General features: G+C 42.1%; 1 protein-coding gene across 2 annotated transcripts in view; it reads left to right on the top strand.

Annotated features, from left to right (window-relative positions):
• tab2 (TGF-beta activated kinase 1 (MAP3K7) binding protein 2) overlaps positions 1-17,285 on the top strand; it is a 118,420-nt gene that overhangs the window by 53,031 nt on the left and 48,104 nt on the right. Inside the window, exons 4-7 of one of the 2 annotated variants that reach the window (XR_013962882.1) lie at positions 81-241; positions 2,916-3,009; positions 7,999-8,088; positions 10,317-13,855. Coding sequence is in view for 1 of the 2 variants with exons in the window: in XM_080745364.1 (XP_080601490.1) it covers positions 81-241; positions 2,916-3,009; positions 7,999-8,088; positions 10,317-10,462 (491 nt within the window). In the remaining variant the exon portion in view is untranslated. Of the gene's footprint in view, positions 1-80; positions 242-2,915; positions 3,010-7,998; positions 8,089-10,316; positions 14,499-17,285 lie in introns of those variants that run through there. The other variant, XM_080745364.1, reaches the window with a different exon arrangement.

Genomic DNA, 17,285 nt, shown 5'->3' with positions numbered 1-17,285 from the left:
GTTGACTGTATCGTTTGTGTGTGTGTGTATGTTTGTGTGTGTGTGTGTGTGTGTGTGCGTGCCTCTTTGTCTCCATCCAGCCTTGCTGGTGCACCAGAAAGCCCGCATGGATCGGCTCTGGCACGAGCTGGAGCTGAAGAAGAGGAAGCTGGAGAAGCTAAAGGAGGAAGTCAACGAGATGGAGAATGGCCTCACCAGGCGACGGCTCGAGAGATCCAACTCCGCCTCCCAAATTCCTTCGGTGAGCCTCTTCTCCTCCTTACGGGAACATCAAGTGATCTCCGTGCAGTGACAGCTTGATGAGCATGAATTCACCGCAAGGGTTTTGAATATCAGAAATAAGGTCTGCAAACGGCCTGGAAAAATGTGTAGGAACCATAACTCTTAATTTCACTGGAGTAGTTTTATTTATTACCATGAGAAACGTTGTATCTTGTCTCCATGTAGACGTGTACACAGAGGCAAACCTATAGACCGTAAAAATGTGTCGTCATGATGTCACTGTGATGTCACACTAACAGAAAACCTTTTATGCCCATATATGGAGTTCCCTGATGTCATCAATGTTAATGATCTAGTTAATGATGCCCTGTTAGAGAGATCCCTGTGATGCTAGGGGGAACAAATCCCTTTTTATGCCCATATATGGAGATCCCTTTGATGCCAGGGGAACAAATCCCTTTTATGCCCATATATGGAGATCCCTGCTGTCCATATCCCTGATGTCCACAACGTCTCTCTGTTTGTCGCCCTGAGGCGTCTTACTAGTTTTATATACCGTTTTCCCCCTTTTAAAATCGCACACAATTTGATCAACAGCTTTATTTGCGACTAGGAATCCGACGTGCAAACATTCAACGTTCAGACATGTTTTCTGACTCTTGTTATCCATAATTGCAAACAGGCAAAGTCACTCATTGACAAATACAAAGCAGAAGACGGAAGAAAATGATATTATCTGGCTCACATTGCCTTGGCTCGTATGTGTATTAGAACCTCTGTGGAGAGAGATATCCCCTTATGGAACATCAGCACTCCTGCTGCAGAGAGTAGGTCACATTAGGGTTTGTTTACAATTTATTTAAAGGATAAATGTTCCATATTTTTAGACCATGCACCTACATAGACACAGACAGCACTATTAGAGTGCCAGGGTCACGTTACAATTTAGTTTGGAGCGGCGTGGCGGATTTTTCACCTACGTGCAGGGAAACAATGACGACCGCGAGGCGAAAGAGAAACAAGAAACCACACGTCTTTTCTTATGCATTTCAAACCGTGTTTACATTAAGCTCACAGCTGCAGGTTTGTTGAAATCGTCGGAGGGCCAAATGAAGTGTTGCTCTTTAGTTTTTGTTGAATCAGCTGGTTTTGTTGGCTATTAGTGTTTCAGTCAACAGAGGGGAGAGCGGGGCAGCAGAAGGCTAATTGGCTACTGAGCTCAGTAGCTCTGTGGGCTGGTGTTATTTATTGAATCCAGGCATCTGTTAGGTCAGCACACCTCATGATGCAGCCACCTACAGCTTCGTATCACACACAGTAAACCTTTAAATTAACTTCTCTCATACTTTTTCTTTTTACAATATCCTCCCATAGTGAATGAAGGCATATTTCAATCTGATTTGGTAATCCAACTCAGAATTTCATAATGTTTGATGTCATTAATTAACGGTGGGAATGTTTTAGTCCTGCGTGAATCAAAACAGCATCCCGGTTCCAACAATGGAACAAGGGAAGGGAGCGCTTGTTTTCAGTGGAGATGACGGAGGCGCGCCAGCGTTATATTATAAACACAATCTGATAGCTATAACAACAATCATGACATAGGCTATTTATTATAATCACTAATTCACTATGAAGTGTCTTTTATTAGTAAAAATAGTCAAATAGCAAAGGACAAAATGCCTAAACTACTGTAGGCCTATTATTATAACTATGATAATGGTTCTTAACTTCTTGTAAGTCCCAATTATTAAGTATAATACTTGACCTTATAAATATATAATGTTTATGATTATTTCTTGTGTTATATGTTATGAAACATCTCATGTAGGCCTATTATATTACCTATAACCTGAGCTCTCGGCAACGCCGCACGTCCCAGGCGAATACAACGGAGCGCTCCCTACCTCCGGTTCAGCCAATCACAAGCTTCCATTGTTGGAATCGGGATGCTGTTTCGATACACGCTTTAGTCCTACTTCTGGTCTCACTGAATTACATGTATGCATTTCCTTTTGTCTGATCATCGTCCGTTTTTACGTCTGGAGATTCCCGTCAGGTTCAGATCTACAGGTTCAGATCTAAACCCATTTGATTTAGCTTTAGGGCAGGGGTCTTCAACAGGGGGTCCGGGACCCCTAGGGGGTCCTCAGAGTTATTACATGGTGTCCTCCAAATCTTCCAATCCTTTTTTATATTAAACCTATAGAATAGGGCTAAATCAGAAATTAGCCTACAAAACAAATATGTTGCTACATACTGTACATGTACTGTAAGCCCCTCCCAAACAGCGAAATGTGTTCCCGGCCTGAATGGGTTATCAACTTGAACCCTAGTATCCATATTCTGAGAACTTTAGCCAAAAATAGCAGATCTACAAGCTTGTAGATCGGCTATTTTCGGCAAATAGGTTTGGTGTAGAGGGAAAAAACAGCAGCAGACTAAGTGAAAGGTCAACTATATTAAGTATCGACGCTTCAAGTGGTTAAATATCTGAAAACACAAATTGACATGAATCCAAAAAAACGATTGTGCTGTCAAACGATGAAACTATATGGAATCTATGAACGGGTTGTTGGGGGTCCATGCTTCATCTCTCTCTCCACTAAGGGGTCCTTGGCCTGAGTAGGGACCTTCCTTTTGTTCTCAAACAAACAGTTGATTATGATCCTGTTTCATTCTCTCTCTCTCAGATTGAGGAGATGCAGCAGTTGCGATGTAAAAACAGGATACTGCAGATCGACATCGACTGTCTAACCAAAGAAATTGATCTCCTTCAAACACGAGGTAGGAGACCGATCTTGTGTTTGTGTGTAGTTATGAGCGACTTTGCTTATTCCTCCTGTGTGTGAGTGTGAGTGTGCGTGCGTGTGTGTGCATGTGCGCGCGCCAGGCGTGGAATTTCGTAAATTTTAGTGGCAAGGCCACTTGGCCTTTTGTGTTGTCCATTTCTTGAGGGCACAAATGCCAGGGCAGGAAGGCCATCAAATAAAACAAGATGTTAGTCCATTGAAAGAATTTGTTGAATGTAAGGGTTAGGGACGATAACCTAATCTGTCAGTAAAATAGATAAATTATGGTATTTACAATCTGATCCATGCTCAGCCCTGCACCAATCAAAGTCACTGGATTGGTTTAAAAATGGAGACTCAGAATCTCAAAAAAAGACGCTGGTGTCTACATGACAAGATTGAAAGAGACACCGGTGTCAACTGTCTACATATTGACAATAAAGAGACAGAGGAGAAAGTGTTACAGTCAGCTGGGGCATTAAGGCGACTGTGGCCTCAGGTCATGCCATTGGTTTGAGGGGCACAAGGCCAAACTGAGGGGCAACGATGGCCATGGCCTCCCTGAAATTCCTGCCCTGGCGTACGCACTTGTTTCAATAAATATATTCCTACTCACATGGTCTTTATGCACGCAGCATCCATTTTGCTCTTATGTTATAACATGGGAGCAAATTGATAACATGTCAATAAAGTCAATAGTGTTGAGTTTACCAGCAACATTTTATACTGTGGTTGTTGGGTACACTTGAAAAAAAAAAATCTAATGATGTGTGGATCACTTGATCCACACGGGAACAGCGTGGTTCAAATGCGGATTTCAGACTTCATGAGTGCGACTTTGATTGATTGAATACTCCATTAGACAGAAATATAAACAGCGCAAGTCAGACATTTGAGCTAAAAGGATAACGCAAAGTCCTGGATTAGCTCTTGACACACAGACCCTCTTCTAGACCATTGGTTCTCAACCTGTGGGCCAGGACCCCCAGGGGGGTCCCCACAAGATGACAGTGGTGTGACTATTCAAGGGCGTTTAAGACCTTTTATGAGAAAGAAAAGTGAAAGACCATTACTGCATCAACAAACTATACTATAAAAACTGGTCAAACATTGGCCAAATTGTCAAATAATAAATTATAGCTAAATTAGAAAGAGGCAAGTATTGGGGGAAAATGGCAGATCTACAAGCTCCTACATTCCAAGTGCTTGTCAGGGTGGGGGGTCTCCAGTACAAATATGATTATTTTGTGGGGTCGTGGCCTGCAAAGCTTTAGAACCAATTGTTCTAGACGGTTAGGAAATGCCGCAGAGCCACACGCCGTAAAAATCTTGGACACCCGTGTGTTGACCTGGCCTCATGTTTTTATTTATACTCTATAAATAAATGGATAAAATCGTAGTAGTAGCGGATATGAGAAAAAATAACGGGCCAAAATCAGCTCTCTGATTCTGCGCTGACCCTCTCACGTCCCCATCAGCGGCGCACGCAGTCCCAGGTGCTGCCATTGTGCTACTAACTGCCATTAGTTTCCTGAATTGCATCCTGTTGCTGGTTGCTAACGAGGGATTTATTGGCCCTCTGGCAGCACTCTGCCGCTCACAGTCCAGCGGTCACGCAGGTGAAGGAAGGAAAACGCTGGTAAATAAGTAACACTAAATGTCAAATGAGTTGTCCTTCCCACTGAATGCAAGAGGACTAATAACCACCTTCCTCCTCTTCGTTGCAGAGTAATCCTTAACTTGTTCTATGCTGAAATAAGTAAGGAGTCCGTGCTGGAGAACTGGTGATTTAACCCATTTAGGCCTAGAATTATTGAATGCTCTAACCAGTGAAAAATAGCAGATATACAAGCTCACGGTGCCGCTCTGCGAGCTTGTAGATCTGCTATTTTTTGAAAAAGTCGTAAAAATGTGTATTTTCAAAGCGAACGTTTGTAACTCAAATTTTGCTTCTGGGTGGTCCCTGGACCTAAATATGTTGAATGGGGGTCCTTGGCCAAATAAAAATCATTTTGGGGGTCCTTCACATGAAAAGGTTTGAGAACCACTGACATACTGTAGCAGTCTCTCAAGAACAGACTAACTGAGCTCCATTTAAGTGAAAAGGACCTTTTCTTTGACGATGGCCAGCCAGATTGCTGACATAGAAACATAGGTTCTTCAAAAAACCTTAGAAGAATTCAAAAGACACTAAATAGAATGGGGTCCAAATTCTAATTTTCACGATTTTTTAAAAATAGCAGATCTACAAGCTCGCAGCACGGCACCGGCTCGCAGCGCGGCACTCGGTGCCGTGCTGTGAGCTTGTATATCTGCTATTTTTTCAATAGTTAAAGCAGTAAATCCTAGGCCTAAATGGGTATTACAAAATATATTCCAAGTAAACATGTGAACAGCCAGGTTTCTAACTTCAGTATCACTCGTCGACAAATAAAATATATCACTGCTTGTAAAATGTGTGCCCACGCTCTTCTCTACCTGAACCAGAAGTAAACACCGCACCAAGCGTATCCCATCGTACCCCTCTGCAGCCCGCCAAGTAACTACTTAAAGGCACATAGCCCTGGCCCTGTGTATACTGTATATAGCGTAGGGTTACAGGACTGCAGGCCGGCCTGGAGCCAGCGTTCATTTTGACAGCACATTTTGATTTGGTTTTGAAAATAAATGAATGTAGTGTCAGTCGTATTTTCAGTCATCTGAAATGTTTTACTTTTAGTCTGGTTTTAGTCGACTAAATCTGCATTGGCGAAAATGTATTTTGGCGGGCTTTGATTCCGTTGTAATGCTGGATTTCACACTTGGTTGCGTGCTGAAAATAGCAGATCTACAAGCTTGTAGATCGTCTATTTTCAAATGCCTGCCCATCTGCAAGCTCGAGCTTGTAACTTGTGTAAGCTTGCATATCTGCTATTTTCAGAGCGCAACACCCAGCGGAACCAAACATAAAATGACGTATTAGTTCTACTGGATCTCTTCTCCAGTAGTCCACACCCTAACATTTTAGTCTAGTTAAAATGTTTTGACGAAATTGTCAACATATATATTCTTAGTGTTGTCATCGTGGCTTAGTTTTTATTTTGTTTTCGTCAGTAAAAAAAGGAAGTCAACGAACATTTTTCGTCATAGATTTAGTAGACGAAATGAACACTACCTGCCGTTTAACCACTTTACTGTAAGCCCTCAGCCCTGTATATTTAACCGTACGACAAATAGCAAATGTACGGTAGCAGATCTACAAGCTGACAAGGCCTTGCATCGCAATGTGTTGTGGGCTTGTAGATCTGCTTTTTATTTTTGGAAAAGATATTTATTTGCCTATAAGGACATGCCAAAAATATGGACGCCAGGTTGAAAGTGGTTAAAGTCCTAATGCAAATGTATGCTCAAAGTCCGTGCTGGAGCATTAATAGGAAGGTTTAAATGGCGGTCATGTGAAGCCTGGTGGTTTGACCATGGCGCCATAACACTGTCAGGATTACAGCTTTGGTTTTCCGTAGTGACAAAGATGTTGTATCCAACAGATAACATAATAATACAAATGTTACCTTTTTCAATCTTATATTTTTGGGGTTTTCGCTTTTGTGCCTTATTTTGGATACAGTGTATGTAGAGTGACAAGAAACAGGGAGAGAGGAGAGCAACACGCAGCTAAGGTCGTCAGGCTCGGGGATCGAACCTGCAGCTCGCTGTCGGGCTGCATCAGAGCCTATTATGTGGAATGCAACTTAACCGCTAGGGCTAGGCCAACACGAATGTAGGCTTTCCTGGTGCCTATTTTTTTGCTGCTTTGGATTTAATAGATAGATAGATAAAGCTCATTGGCTATTATTTAATACAGGTGTAAAGTTTGTCAAGGCTTCAGCATACTTAGGAAAACTAACTTCAGGAAAACCATGTTGCCTTGCCCAATGTCTTAACGACACTTCTTGCGCCTCCAATGTTTTCTAACTAGCCAGACATTATGCACTTTATGCCTTACGCACGCAGCATCCATTTTGCTCTTAGGTTATAATAATAATAATAATACAACATAATGATAATATAATATAACATAAGAGCAAATTGCTACTATGTCAATAAAGTCAATAGTGTTGAGTGTACCAGCAACCTTTTATACTGTTGTTGTTGTTGTTGTTGGATACACTTGAAAAACATTCTAATGTGATCACTTGATCCACACAGGAACAGCATGGTTCAAATGTGGATCTGGGACTTCATGTGTGTCGACATTGATCGATTGAACACTGCATTAGACAGAAATATAAACGGCACGAGATAAAGTCAGACATTTGAGCTAAAAGGATAACGCAGAGTCCTGGATTAGCAGAGACATCAACATTATGTGATTAGTCCATCTTTCAAGGCGCTCGTGAAGTCGTGATTTATTTTGTTTTATTCCATGGTCAGATCCAGGTGGTAAATTCACAGTGAACTGTACAGGGTTCCCACGGTCATGAAATTCCTGGAAATATTTTGAAATTAGAAAAATATTTTTCCAGTACTGGAAAGGTTTTGGCATTGATCAAGGGTCCTGGAAGGTCCTGGAAAAAATAGCTATGCATTGTCTTTGGTTATTGATTTTGTTAATACCTCTGAAATGACAAATTAAACTTTGGCCAAATTGTCAAATATTAGAAGCAGAAATGTCAAAATAGCAGATCTACATGCTCATAACGCCTCGCAAAATAGAAACGTGTTATACAAAATTCTTCAACTCTTAGTGCTCGTCAGGGTGCCGGGTCCCCATTTAAAATATGATTATTTCGGGGGTCACAGCCTGAAAAGGTGGAGAACCACTGGCATACACTGCCTGTCTTTGGACACAGGAGTAAGCGACTTGTTATTGAGCTGAATTATTGTTATATAGTCCTGGAAATTGGGTTCAATATTCTGGAAAAGTTTTGGAAAAGTTTTGGAAATTAATTGGAAAAAATATGTGGGAACCCTGATTGTATATCTTTCTGCTTTTCATCTGTTTCAGGACCACACTTTAACCCCAGTGCAATCCATGACTTTTACGACAACATTGGATTCCTAGGTCCAGTCCTACCCAAACCCACATTATCTGTTGGTAAGTTTAGTAAGGAGTTCCTGGACATCACTTTCTCCTTCCTGTACTTCTCGGGCGGTCTGTACTGACTGGCTTTATTTTCATTTGTTCCTTTTTTTTCCCTTTTTTTTTGCAGCATGCTCAGGTTTTCACATTTCACATTTAAAACCTAAATGACATTATGTACTTCAACCGTGAAGCCTATTGTCTTGTACTTGTGCTAATTCATCTGCCATGTTACATTTCACGGCCATACTTGGATTAGATGTAGGGGTGCAACAGTTAATCAAACTAATCGATGTGATCATTTAAAAAATGTATAAAATGTTTTTTTTTACAGTAGCAAAATACACCAAATAGCAAATCTATAAGTGTTAAAATAGGGCTGAAGTGGTTAATCATAGTAATCGATTATTTATTTGACTCTTTGATTTATACAGTATATGTATTTAAAATAAACATCCCTGATAATTGGATTAATCAAAAAAAGTAATCAATAGAATAATTGCTAAGCAAACAATCGATAATTGCAGCCCTACTTGCATGTTGGTCACCTCTGCACTTCTCCCCTTGTCATCTACACTGCAATCGTCTGTCCGTGTGTGCGCGTGCGTGTCCGCGCGCGTGTGTGTGTGTGCGTGTGTGCGTGCGTGTGTGTGTGTGTGTGTGTGTGTGTGCGTGCGTATGTGTGTGTGTGGGCGGGCCGGTGGGAGGTTGCAGGCATGGGGCCTGAAAAGAAAGGATGTCGATTTAATGTCACCTCTGAGGTCATGATGGAGCCCTCTGCCTGCCCGTCCCCTCCTCTGCCAAAGGGTTGGTAGCTCTGTCCCTACACAGTCAAATCTGGAGTGTTATGCCTAATCCAGGGGTTTTAAAACTTGTAAAGGGTGTTCAATAGGGTGTTCAATAGCCCTGATTTATGCCAAAAAAAATCTAAAACCTCAAAAATTGAGTTAAGAGGTTTTGGCCAGACAGTGACCATATACAAAGAAATGACTCTGACATATTTCACAACTTTATACTTAAAAAATAACATCGACAGTGAAAATAGCCGATCTACAATCTCACAACGCGACACGTTTTGAGCTTGTAGATCTGACAGGCCTATTAGTCAGGGAATATTATCTGAATACCTGTCAAAGCTGGGAATAAATTCCTTACCAAACGATTTCTTCACCAATGTGTTCGTAAAGGTGTCTGGTAACATATTTAACAGAGATTGAAATTCAACATCCCTAGGAGAATCTTTGACAGCTAGGGTAATTCTGGGTCTCATTCACTTACTATACACTATATAACTAGGTGTTTTTAATTATTCTGAATCCATTGCAAGCATTTGTTTTGCACGAAAAACATTCCTTGGGCCAAAAATGGACCCCATACAACTGTGAAAAGTGATGACTCAGAGACCCAGAATTACCCTAGCTGTCAAAGATTCTCCTAGGGATGTTGAATTTCAATCTTTGTTAGATATGTTAATAGACACCTTTACGAACACATTGGTGAAGAAATCGTTTGGTAAGGAATTTATTCACAGGTTTTATTAACACGTTGCAGTCCGAAATAGAATGGTGGTTGGTAGATTAGCCGTGAAATTTCTATTATTGTATTGTGATCTGAGACATAATATTATGTTTATAAACATGACCCCGCAGCCCCTCCATCTTGAACAGCGCCGCTGTTTTTTCTTCTTTTTTTTTCCCCCAGGCCAGTAACTCACCATGATTTTCTCGATCTCCGTTGGGATAGAATGGGGGTTTTGGCCGATCGTCGATGTCCCCGTGCGTTTCGCGTGCGCGATCCTTTCACGTAAATGTCCCCGCAAATAGTCCATGTGTGACTGAAGAACAGAACTGAAAAGTTTCGCTAGCATAGCCCCAAGCATGGCTGCAGGAGGAGCTCGAGTGTGTAGACAGTAAACGGATGGGTGGAAGGTGCCTTGGAGAAGGAGAGGCGCTGACGTCACCTCTGCTTCATGCACGGTCTGCATGAGCCATCAGTGCACGAGTGGTGACTAGGGAAGGTTAGACGATCGCCGATTTTCGGATCAAAAGCTTTTATTCCGGTTTTAAAGACAAAGTCCGGGAATAGACGGCCTGGCTGAGAGTCCCTGGGGGGATGTGCGATATAGTACGGTTTTAACATTAAGGGGCCCCCCTTGGCTTAGAAGGTGTTAAAATCCCCTGACTATATATATATATATATATATTTTTTTTTTAACCTCCTCTCCTCCTCCCCTGCACACACAGAGTCGAGCAGTAAGACCAGCGCCGCCAAGCCTGTAGCGGAGCAGGAGGAGGACGAGGGCACGCAGTGGAGCTGCACGGCCTGCACCTTCCTGAACCACCCCGCCCTCAACCGCTGTGAACAGTGCGAGTTCCCACGGCACTTCTGAGCCAACAGCAAGACCGCCAAGCCAAGCCTACCCAAGCCTACCCAACCCACACCACCAACCAACCAACCAACCATCCCATCCCGTCCTGTCCCATCCCAGACCTACCTACCTACGTACCTACTGCCCTCCCCTCTGGATGCCTTTACACCCGGACTGAATGACTAGATTAGAGAGAAAAAAAAGAACCCTTTGTTTTTATAGTATGAAAAATACTAGAAAAGAAAAAATCAAGGGAACTGTGGGGGAGAGAATCATCGAGAGACCTGTTTTCCTTTTTGTGATCCACACATATACTGTACACACACACACACACATAGCCTGCAGTATCTCCTGAGGTTGGTAAAAATGCTGTCCACTGAAGGCTGGATTGGATGGCGTCCACGGCTCTCTGTCGGATGATACCTAACCTAACCTGGAGAAGACTGGTGATGGTGTGGGCTCCCCTTCCCTGCTCGTCGTCAACGGGCCATCTTTAACTCCCCGGGTTACCTCCTCGCTGCTTCCATTTACAGTATTATGAGTGGTGACCGGAAGTGTGATGGGCCGACACACACACAGACACACACAAACACACACACGCGCGCACACACACACAGACACACACACACACGCACATGCATACATACAGCACATGCATACATACGTACATATGCGCACAGATAACACGCGTGCAACCAACTAAGGCACCAATGTGCCTTTGCTGAAAATAAAAAGATAATTTTTCTTCTGTGGTGGCGTGATCAGGAATGGGAACTACGGTTGGGCCACCGCTCTACGTCTGAAGGGAAACAAACTAAAACGATCAGACTACTTGTTAGACTTTTTCTTTTTTTTAAGTTTGGTTGCTGTTTTAGAGGATGTCATGGGGGAACTAGCAGTGTTACTGCCACTAAAACTCATCTCTGGTGTCTCCCCCCCCCCCCCCCCTCCCAACAACAACCCCAACACCCCCAACATCTCCCTTTAGTATCCCTCCTTGTCAGTCTGCGTCTCTCCTTCGATCGTGAGTTTATAAAACAAAACCAAAAAAAAAAAAGGTAAAAATGGAAACTAAATTGCATGCTTTGTGTACAGTACACGGAGAGGGAAGAAGAATTTTGCCCTGAGCTTTTTACTGTACATAATTTCGAATGTGCCTTTAAAAAAGAGAAAATGACAAAAAAACAACGCCTTGTTCCTCCTCACATGAATCACTTCTATTTCCTTGTAAGTATAGCTTTATAGACTTTATTAACTATTGTTTCTTTTTTTTTCGTGTTTCATTTCTTCTCTCTCTCTCTCTCTCTCTCTTTCAAACAAATAAGCACCGTGTCCCTTTTTGAGCTTTTTACTTGATTTCTGTGAGAGTTTGGGGAAGCATTGCAAAAAAAGAAATAAGAAGAGGCGAGGAGAGGAGCAGAACAGTAAATCGAAAAAACCGTTACAGCCGTCACAAAGCTATGTCGTCTGCATCGGTCTGTTCGCCGCTTGTGTAAATGCTGAATTTCCTGTACGATGATCTGCCGAGTAAAAAGATGAGGTTTTCTTTTTTTTATTGTTTAATGATTCTTTTTTTTGCAGGATGCCAAAGATCTTGTGACCGTTTGAGGGTAAAAAAACTAACAAACTACAAAAATTACAAACTGCCATCTGACAACTGGAATGTAGGTTTATTTCTTGGGGGATATCTATCTACACCTCAGTGCCAAGAAGAGATGCATGATATATATTTTTTCCTTCACTGCATTACATCCTAAAAACTCGCATCAAATCAGACAAGACTTGAGAGTTTGGATGTAAGATTGAATCAAAAGGATTTTTTCCCCCCACCCTCCTCCAGGTCTCCCTGTATGGTTATAGTTGGACTGAAAAAGTGAAACGTTTCTTTATAGGGATTTCATGATCCAAGTAGATACCATGCTGTTCAGAAATTGAGGTTTCATCATCAGTGTACCAAGAGATCAAAGTGAATATGTTTAGAAATGTTTTTAAGTATTCCTGTTCCCAATCGAAGCAAAAAGAAAATATATTTATATATGTCATGTGCCTTTATATTCACCAGGTCAGAACTGTATTATTAGATCTCTCATGCAGACAAGGCGAAAAAAAAAGAAAGAAAGAGAAGCATTTGGCCAACCCGTGCCACCCTCCCTGCCAGCCTGTGCATCTTCGCAGTCCCTCACCCTGCTACTGACATGCCCTACTTCATGCGCCCCTTCCCCTATTCCTTCCCTCCCCTCCTTAACCCTCAAATACCTGGAATGCGCCCGAGTCGCGTTAGATTTGAACTACTTTAACCATTATTTTATGCTTTAACTTCTGAAAAATGGTGCCGCGTTTCGAGCTTGTAAATCTGCTATTTTTGAAAATTTGTGAAAATGTGTGCACATTTTTCAATATATATTTTTCAAAGCAAACTTTTGTATCTCAAATCTCTGCTTCTGGGGTTTCCCTGGAACAACATATCATGAGATGGGGGTCCGTGGCTAAATAAATGTAATTTTGGGAGTCCTTGATATGAAAAAGTTTGAGAACCACTGATTTAGAGGAAGGATTTAGAAGTCTGGTCAAAGATCGGTTCAAAGATATTCAAAGACTTGCACACATTTTCCATGATTTTTCAAAAATAGCAGATCTACAAGCTCGCAGCGCGGCACCGAGAGCTTGTAGATCTGCTATTTTTCAATAGTTAATGCATAAAATAATGGTTAAAGTGGTTAAAATCTAACGCGACTTGGGCGTGTTCCCTGTCTTTGAGGGTTAAGTTAGCTGCATACTCCTGCCGAAAAGTTGTGTTCAGTTGGACTCTCTGGGAAGTATGCAGTCGCCTTTTGCCAACTCCCATCTCTTGGGAAGCCAACCAACCAACCAACCCTCCGCCTGGCATGGGCATCCCGGCCCTGTCCTGTTCTGCAGCAAGAGTTTGGTCCGCAACAACGTCAACTTGATGTCGGCTGTTCTCCGCCGACATGCCAGTTGCAAGCTCCTCCACCATGTTTTCAGCCACTGCAGCTGCACCCACGGACGGCCTGGCTTCCTCCTGACACCCCATCATCAAGCCCTGTGAGACCACCAAGCACAACTCGTTTAACCACATGAACCCTGGTGTACCTGTTCTGGGGGTGAGCGTTTGGTGAAAATGGCAGATCTACACTCTGTAAGCCAGTGTTCCTCAACCTTTTTTCAGCATGGGCACACTTCATGTCCCAAGAATCCATGGGCACACCAACATAATACGGAGGTGTAAATATCGTCACTGTCGGGAAGAAATCTTGTATCTCTCCAGGTTTCAAATGTGTACCTTTCTTCGCAAAGTAAAGCCCCGCTTCATCATACAAGGCTGTCGCACAACAGTAGTGAAGACAGCCGATCTACAAGCACACAACGCCTCTCACCGATCGGCTGTTTTCACTTGTTTAAATCCTTTTTAAAAAGATAAACACAATACTGGCTACCCTTCTCAGGGGCACACCAAAGGTCCCCAGGCACCATGGTTGAGAAACACTGCTGTAAGCTTGTAGATTGGCTATTTTCGGCAAAGATATTTGATGCAGAGGGGAGAAAAGGGAGTGGGATGGAGCCCTGGGGGACCCTGGTCAACTAAGTATACTGTATAGGGTTTTACGTGGTTAATCTTTTTATTTGGCTTATTGTCCTCTTATAAGCTTTTATCGGTGAGGATGGTTCAAAAAAAGTTTACTTTATTGAGATTACTTCACCTTAGCTGTGGAATACTTACTCTGTGAATTTGTTCACATTTTGTAAAATGTTGCCTTACGTTAGTGCCTTTAGAAATTGTATTGATAATCTTTGCTGTCACAAATCAAAAGTGCCATTTTTTAAAAAGAAAACCTTTAGTATTGTTTAAATCCAATTAAAGTAGAAAAAGAATTTGTAGTTGTCTCTTAAGCACTTATGCCATACTTTACCTTTTTAAGCCCAAAGAAACCCAGTTTTCAGCTTTTGTCTGCACCTTGGTGTGAAGAGGTGGTTCATACATGTTTTATTAAATGGAAAAAAACAAAACAAATTTGGGTATCTAAAGTGTTTTTGATTTTATCTGGGAAAGCTGATTTGAACCATTTTGGTGCAACCTGTTGTAATTGCACCAGCAGGTGGTGATCAAGAGCCACGACATTGAGGAAAAAGGATTAGTGAATTCTGCAGTATTTGTTTTTATTTTTTCTATATTTTGGTAGTTGCTAAGACTATTCTGCAGGCCGTCTCTGGCTAAGACAGTCATTCTACAAGCCACTTTGCCAGGTACTGTACAACACCTCAGCTCAATTTATTTTTAAATCTTAGTATTAAAATGACTAAAGACTTAACTCATTTTTGAAAAACAGAACATTGGCGATGAATAAGTACATTGGGTGTTAAAGATCTAGTGCAGGGATTCCAACTCCAGCCAGGATTTCCAACTTCTCAGCAACAATGGAATGGAGGCAGGGAGAGTTGGGCGGGCTACAGTAGTCATGTAGCTGGCTGGCTATTGTCTGGTTGTCTATCATTCATTTAAACCTGGGGGAAAGTGACTTCACACCAGGAACTAGATTGGATTTCTAAATATGTTTGTCATGACAACAAGAGGGGAGTTTTTCATGGGGTGTCAAGCGTCAAATGTAACTTTATATTAACACAGTGGTTCTTAAAGGGTGGACCCTGTTGGACCCTTTATAGGTTTGTGACTCTTATGAGAGTGTACCTACAGAGTGTTCCTTTTGTACACACTCAGTTGTATGGGGGTCTTTGAAATTAAAAAGGTTTTGAGAACCACTGCATTAACTGATCGTTGTTGGATCAGTTGTTCTCAACAGGTGGTCTGTCGGTGGAACCCCAGGGGACCTTGAGGGAGTTCCAGGGGGCTTGCCTCCTTTTCCCATACCGCTCCACCTAGTCCACCATAGTTCGACTACTTTTTAAATTTGTATTATTATACCATTTCCAGTGGGGGTTCCCTCACCAGCAGGGGTGTCGCACCAAATTCTGGGCCCTGGGTACAAGGATTCACTGCGGGCCCCCCATGATAGGGGGGAGGAGGTTTGACCCATTTAGACTGGGAAGCTATTATTATGCATCATTTTGTGCTTTAACTATTGAAAAATAGCAGATGGCGAGCTTGTATATCTGCTATATCAGAAAAATCATGAAACTTTGTGCAAGTCATTGAATAGCCTATTTCAAATCCGTCTAACCTATGTTTCCCCAAAATATTTAGTTCCAGGAACCCCCCAGAAGCAAATCTTTAGTTACAAATGTTCGCTTAAAAAAATACATGTATACATTTTCACGACTTTTCAAAAGATCCTGTCCAAACCTGCTGCAGAGCCAATCAAATCTACTGTAAGCTATGGGGAAATGGACTGGAACAGGAAATGAGGATGCCACCTTCTGGAAGCTGAGAATACTACTGTTGTGCACAGAGACACTTAGAGAAATTACATTAATGGCCTTTTGATCAGAGTGTAACCTCTCTCTGTAGACTGTCATGGAATTCGGGGTCAAATCATACCTAGCAACACAAACCTTAGATTGGGGTCCCAGAGATTAAATATAATGGGGGTCTGTAGTCTAATGATGCATATTGTATGAAATTGCGGTCTGTGAATTACATTGACCTTTAATAATCAGAATCTGGGGCGCCTGGTAGCCTAGTGGACCAGGCGCATACCATATAGGCATTGCCATTTTCGGCATCAATGCCTGTCGGCGTCGCCGGTTCGATTCCCGATCCGGTCGACCTTTGCCGCATGTCACTCCCTGTCTCTCCCCCATTTCCTGTCAGTCTACTGTCCTATCCAATAAAAGCAAAAAGCCCAAAAACAAATCTTTAAAAAAAAAAAAATAATAATCAGAATCTACCCCTGACTGGAGGTTGTAGCGACCGTCAGGTCGCAGTTACTATCAAAACCTCCACTGGCTGACTGGCTGGCAGTCAGTCTGTCACGTCATCATGTCACACTTTTGCTACTCTTATCTCCGCCACCGTTGCTCCGATCCATGCCAAACTTTGCACACATACTCCTTGGCAGACAAACCACAAGCTCTCACATGGCCCTCTTCTAGCGCCACCATGAGGCCGCTTATCTCCCGATTAGGGAGTCTTACTGGTAGTAAAGTTATGTTCTCCTGGTTTGTTTCTACTAGCCCTTACCCGTTCAAAGATATGAGCTCTGAAATTATGTGCAGTGTGTGGGTTATGGGGTGTGCACTGTGCACACAGTATATGAGGGATGGAAAGTAACTTTAACTGGTGCTTACATGATAATATGTAGGAGCATCAATGTAAGAAATACCCGTTTCGTTTAATGGCTATAGAGATACTGCGTATCGATCTGTGTGATTTTTGGACAACATCTGTAACAGGGCCAGACAACTAACGATTTCAGATCAATTGCTCCAGCCACTGAGGAGAAACGCTGTTTCAGACACTCAGACAGACAGACAGACAGACAGACATTTGGAAAATTATATGTTTGATAGGTGTCTGATGTGATGTGATGCAGACTGTAGCCTTCGGTCAAAATGTAATCAGTAACCATAGAAATATAGAAAAACAAGGATTGGGGCTTCATTTATTTCATATACAGTTTTTATGTACAGTAAAAACATTTATAAAAGTGATAACAAATATTCAAATACAGGTAAATGCTTGTTCGCTATGGTACAAAATGGCTCTCCTCACTTTGAGGCAACCTGAGAAAACAACACATGCTGCTTTGATTTAAACGTCGAGTCAATGCTACGAAAACGATAGCACGTAGAGAGTAGTGCATTGCACTTATACAGTATAAAAAACAACATACAAGCACAGTTCAGTCTGCTACATAATAAAGCCTTTTCT

Source organism: Nannobrachium achirus, assembly GCF_963921795.1.
Source record: "Nannobrachium achirus genome assembly, chromosome: 16".
Classification (NCBI taxonomy): domain Eukaryota; kingdom Metazoa; phylum Chordata; class Actinopteri; order Myctophiformes; family Myctophidae; genus Nannobrachium; species Nannobrachium achirus.
The sequence above is the reverse complement of the archived record's forward strand: the minus strand, read 5'-3'. Positions and strand labels throughout refer to the sequence as shown.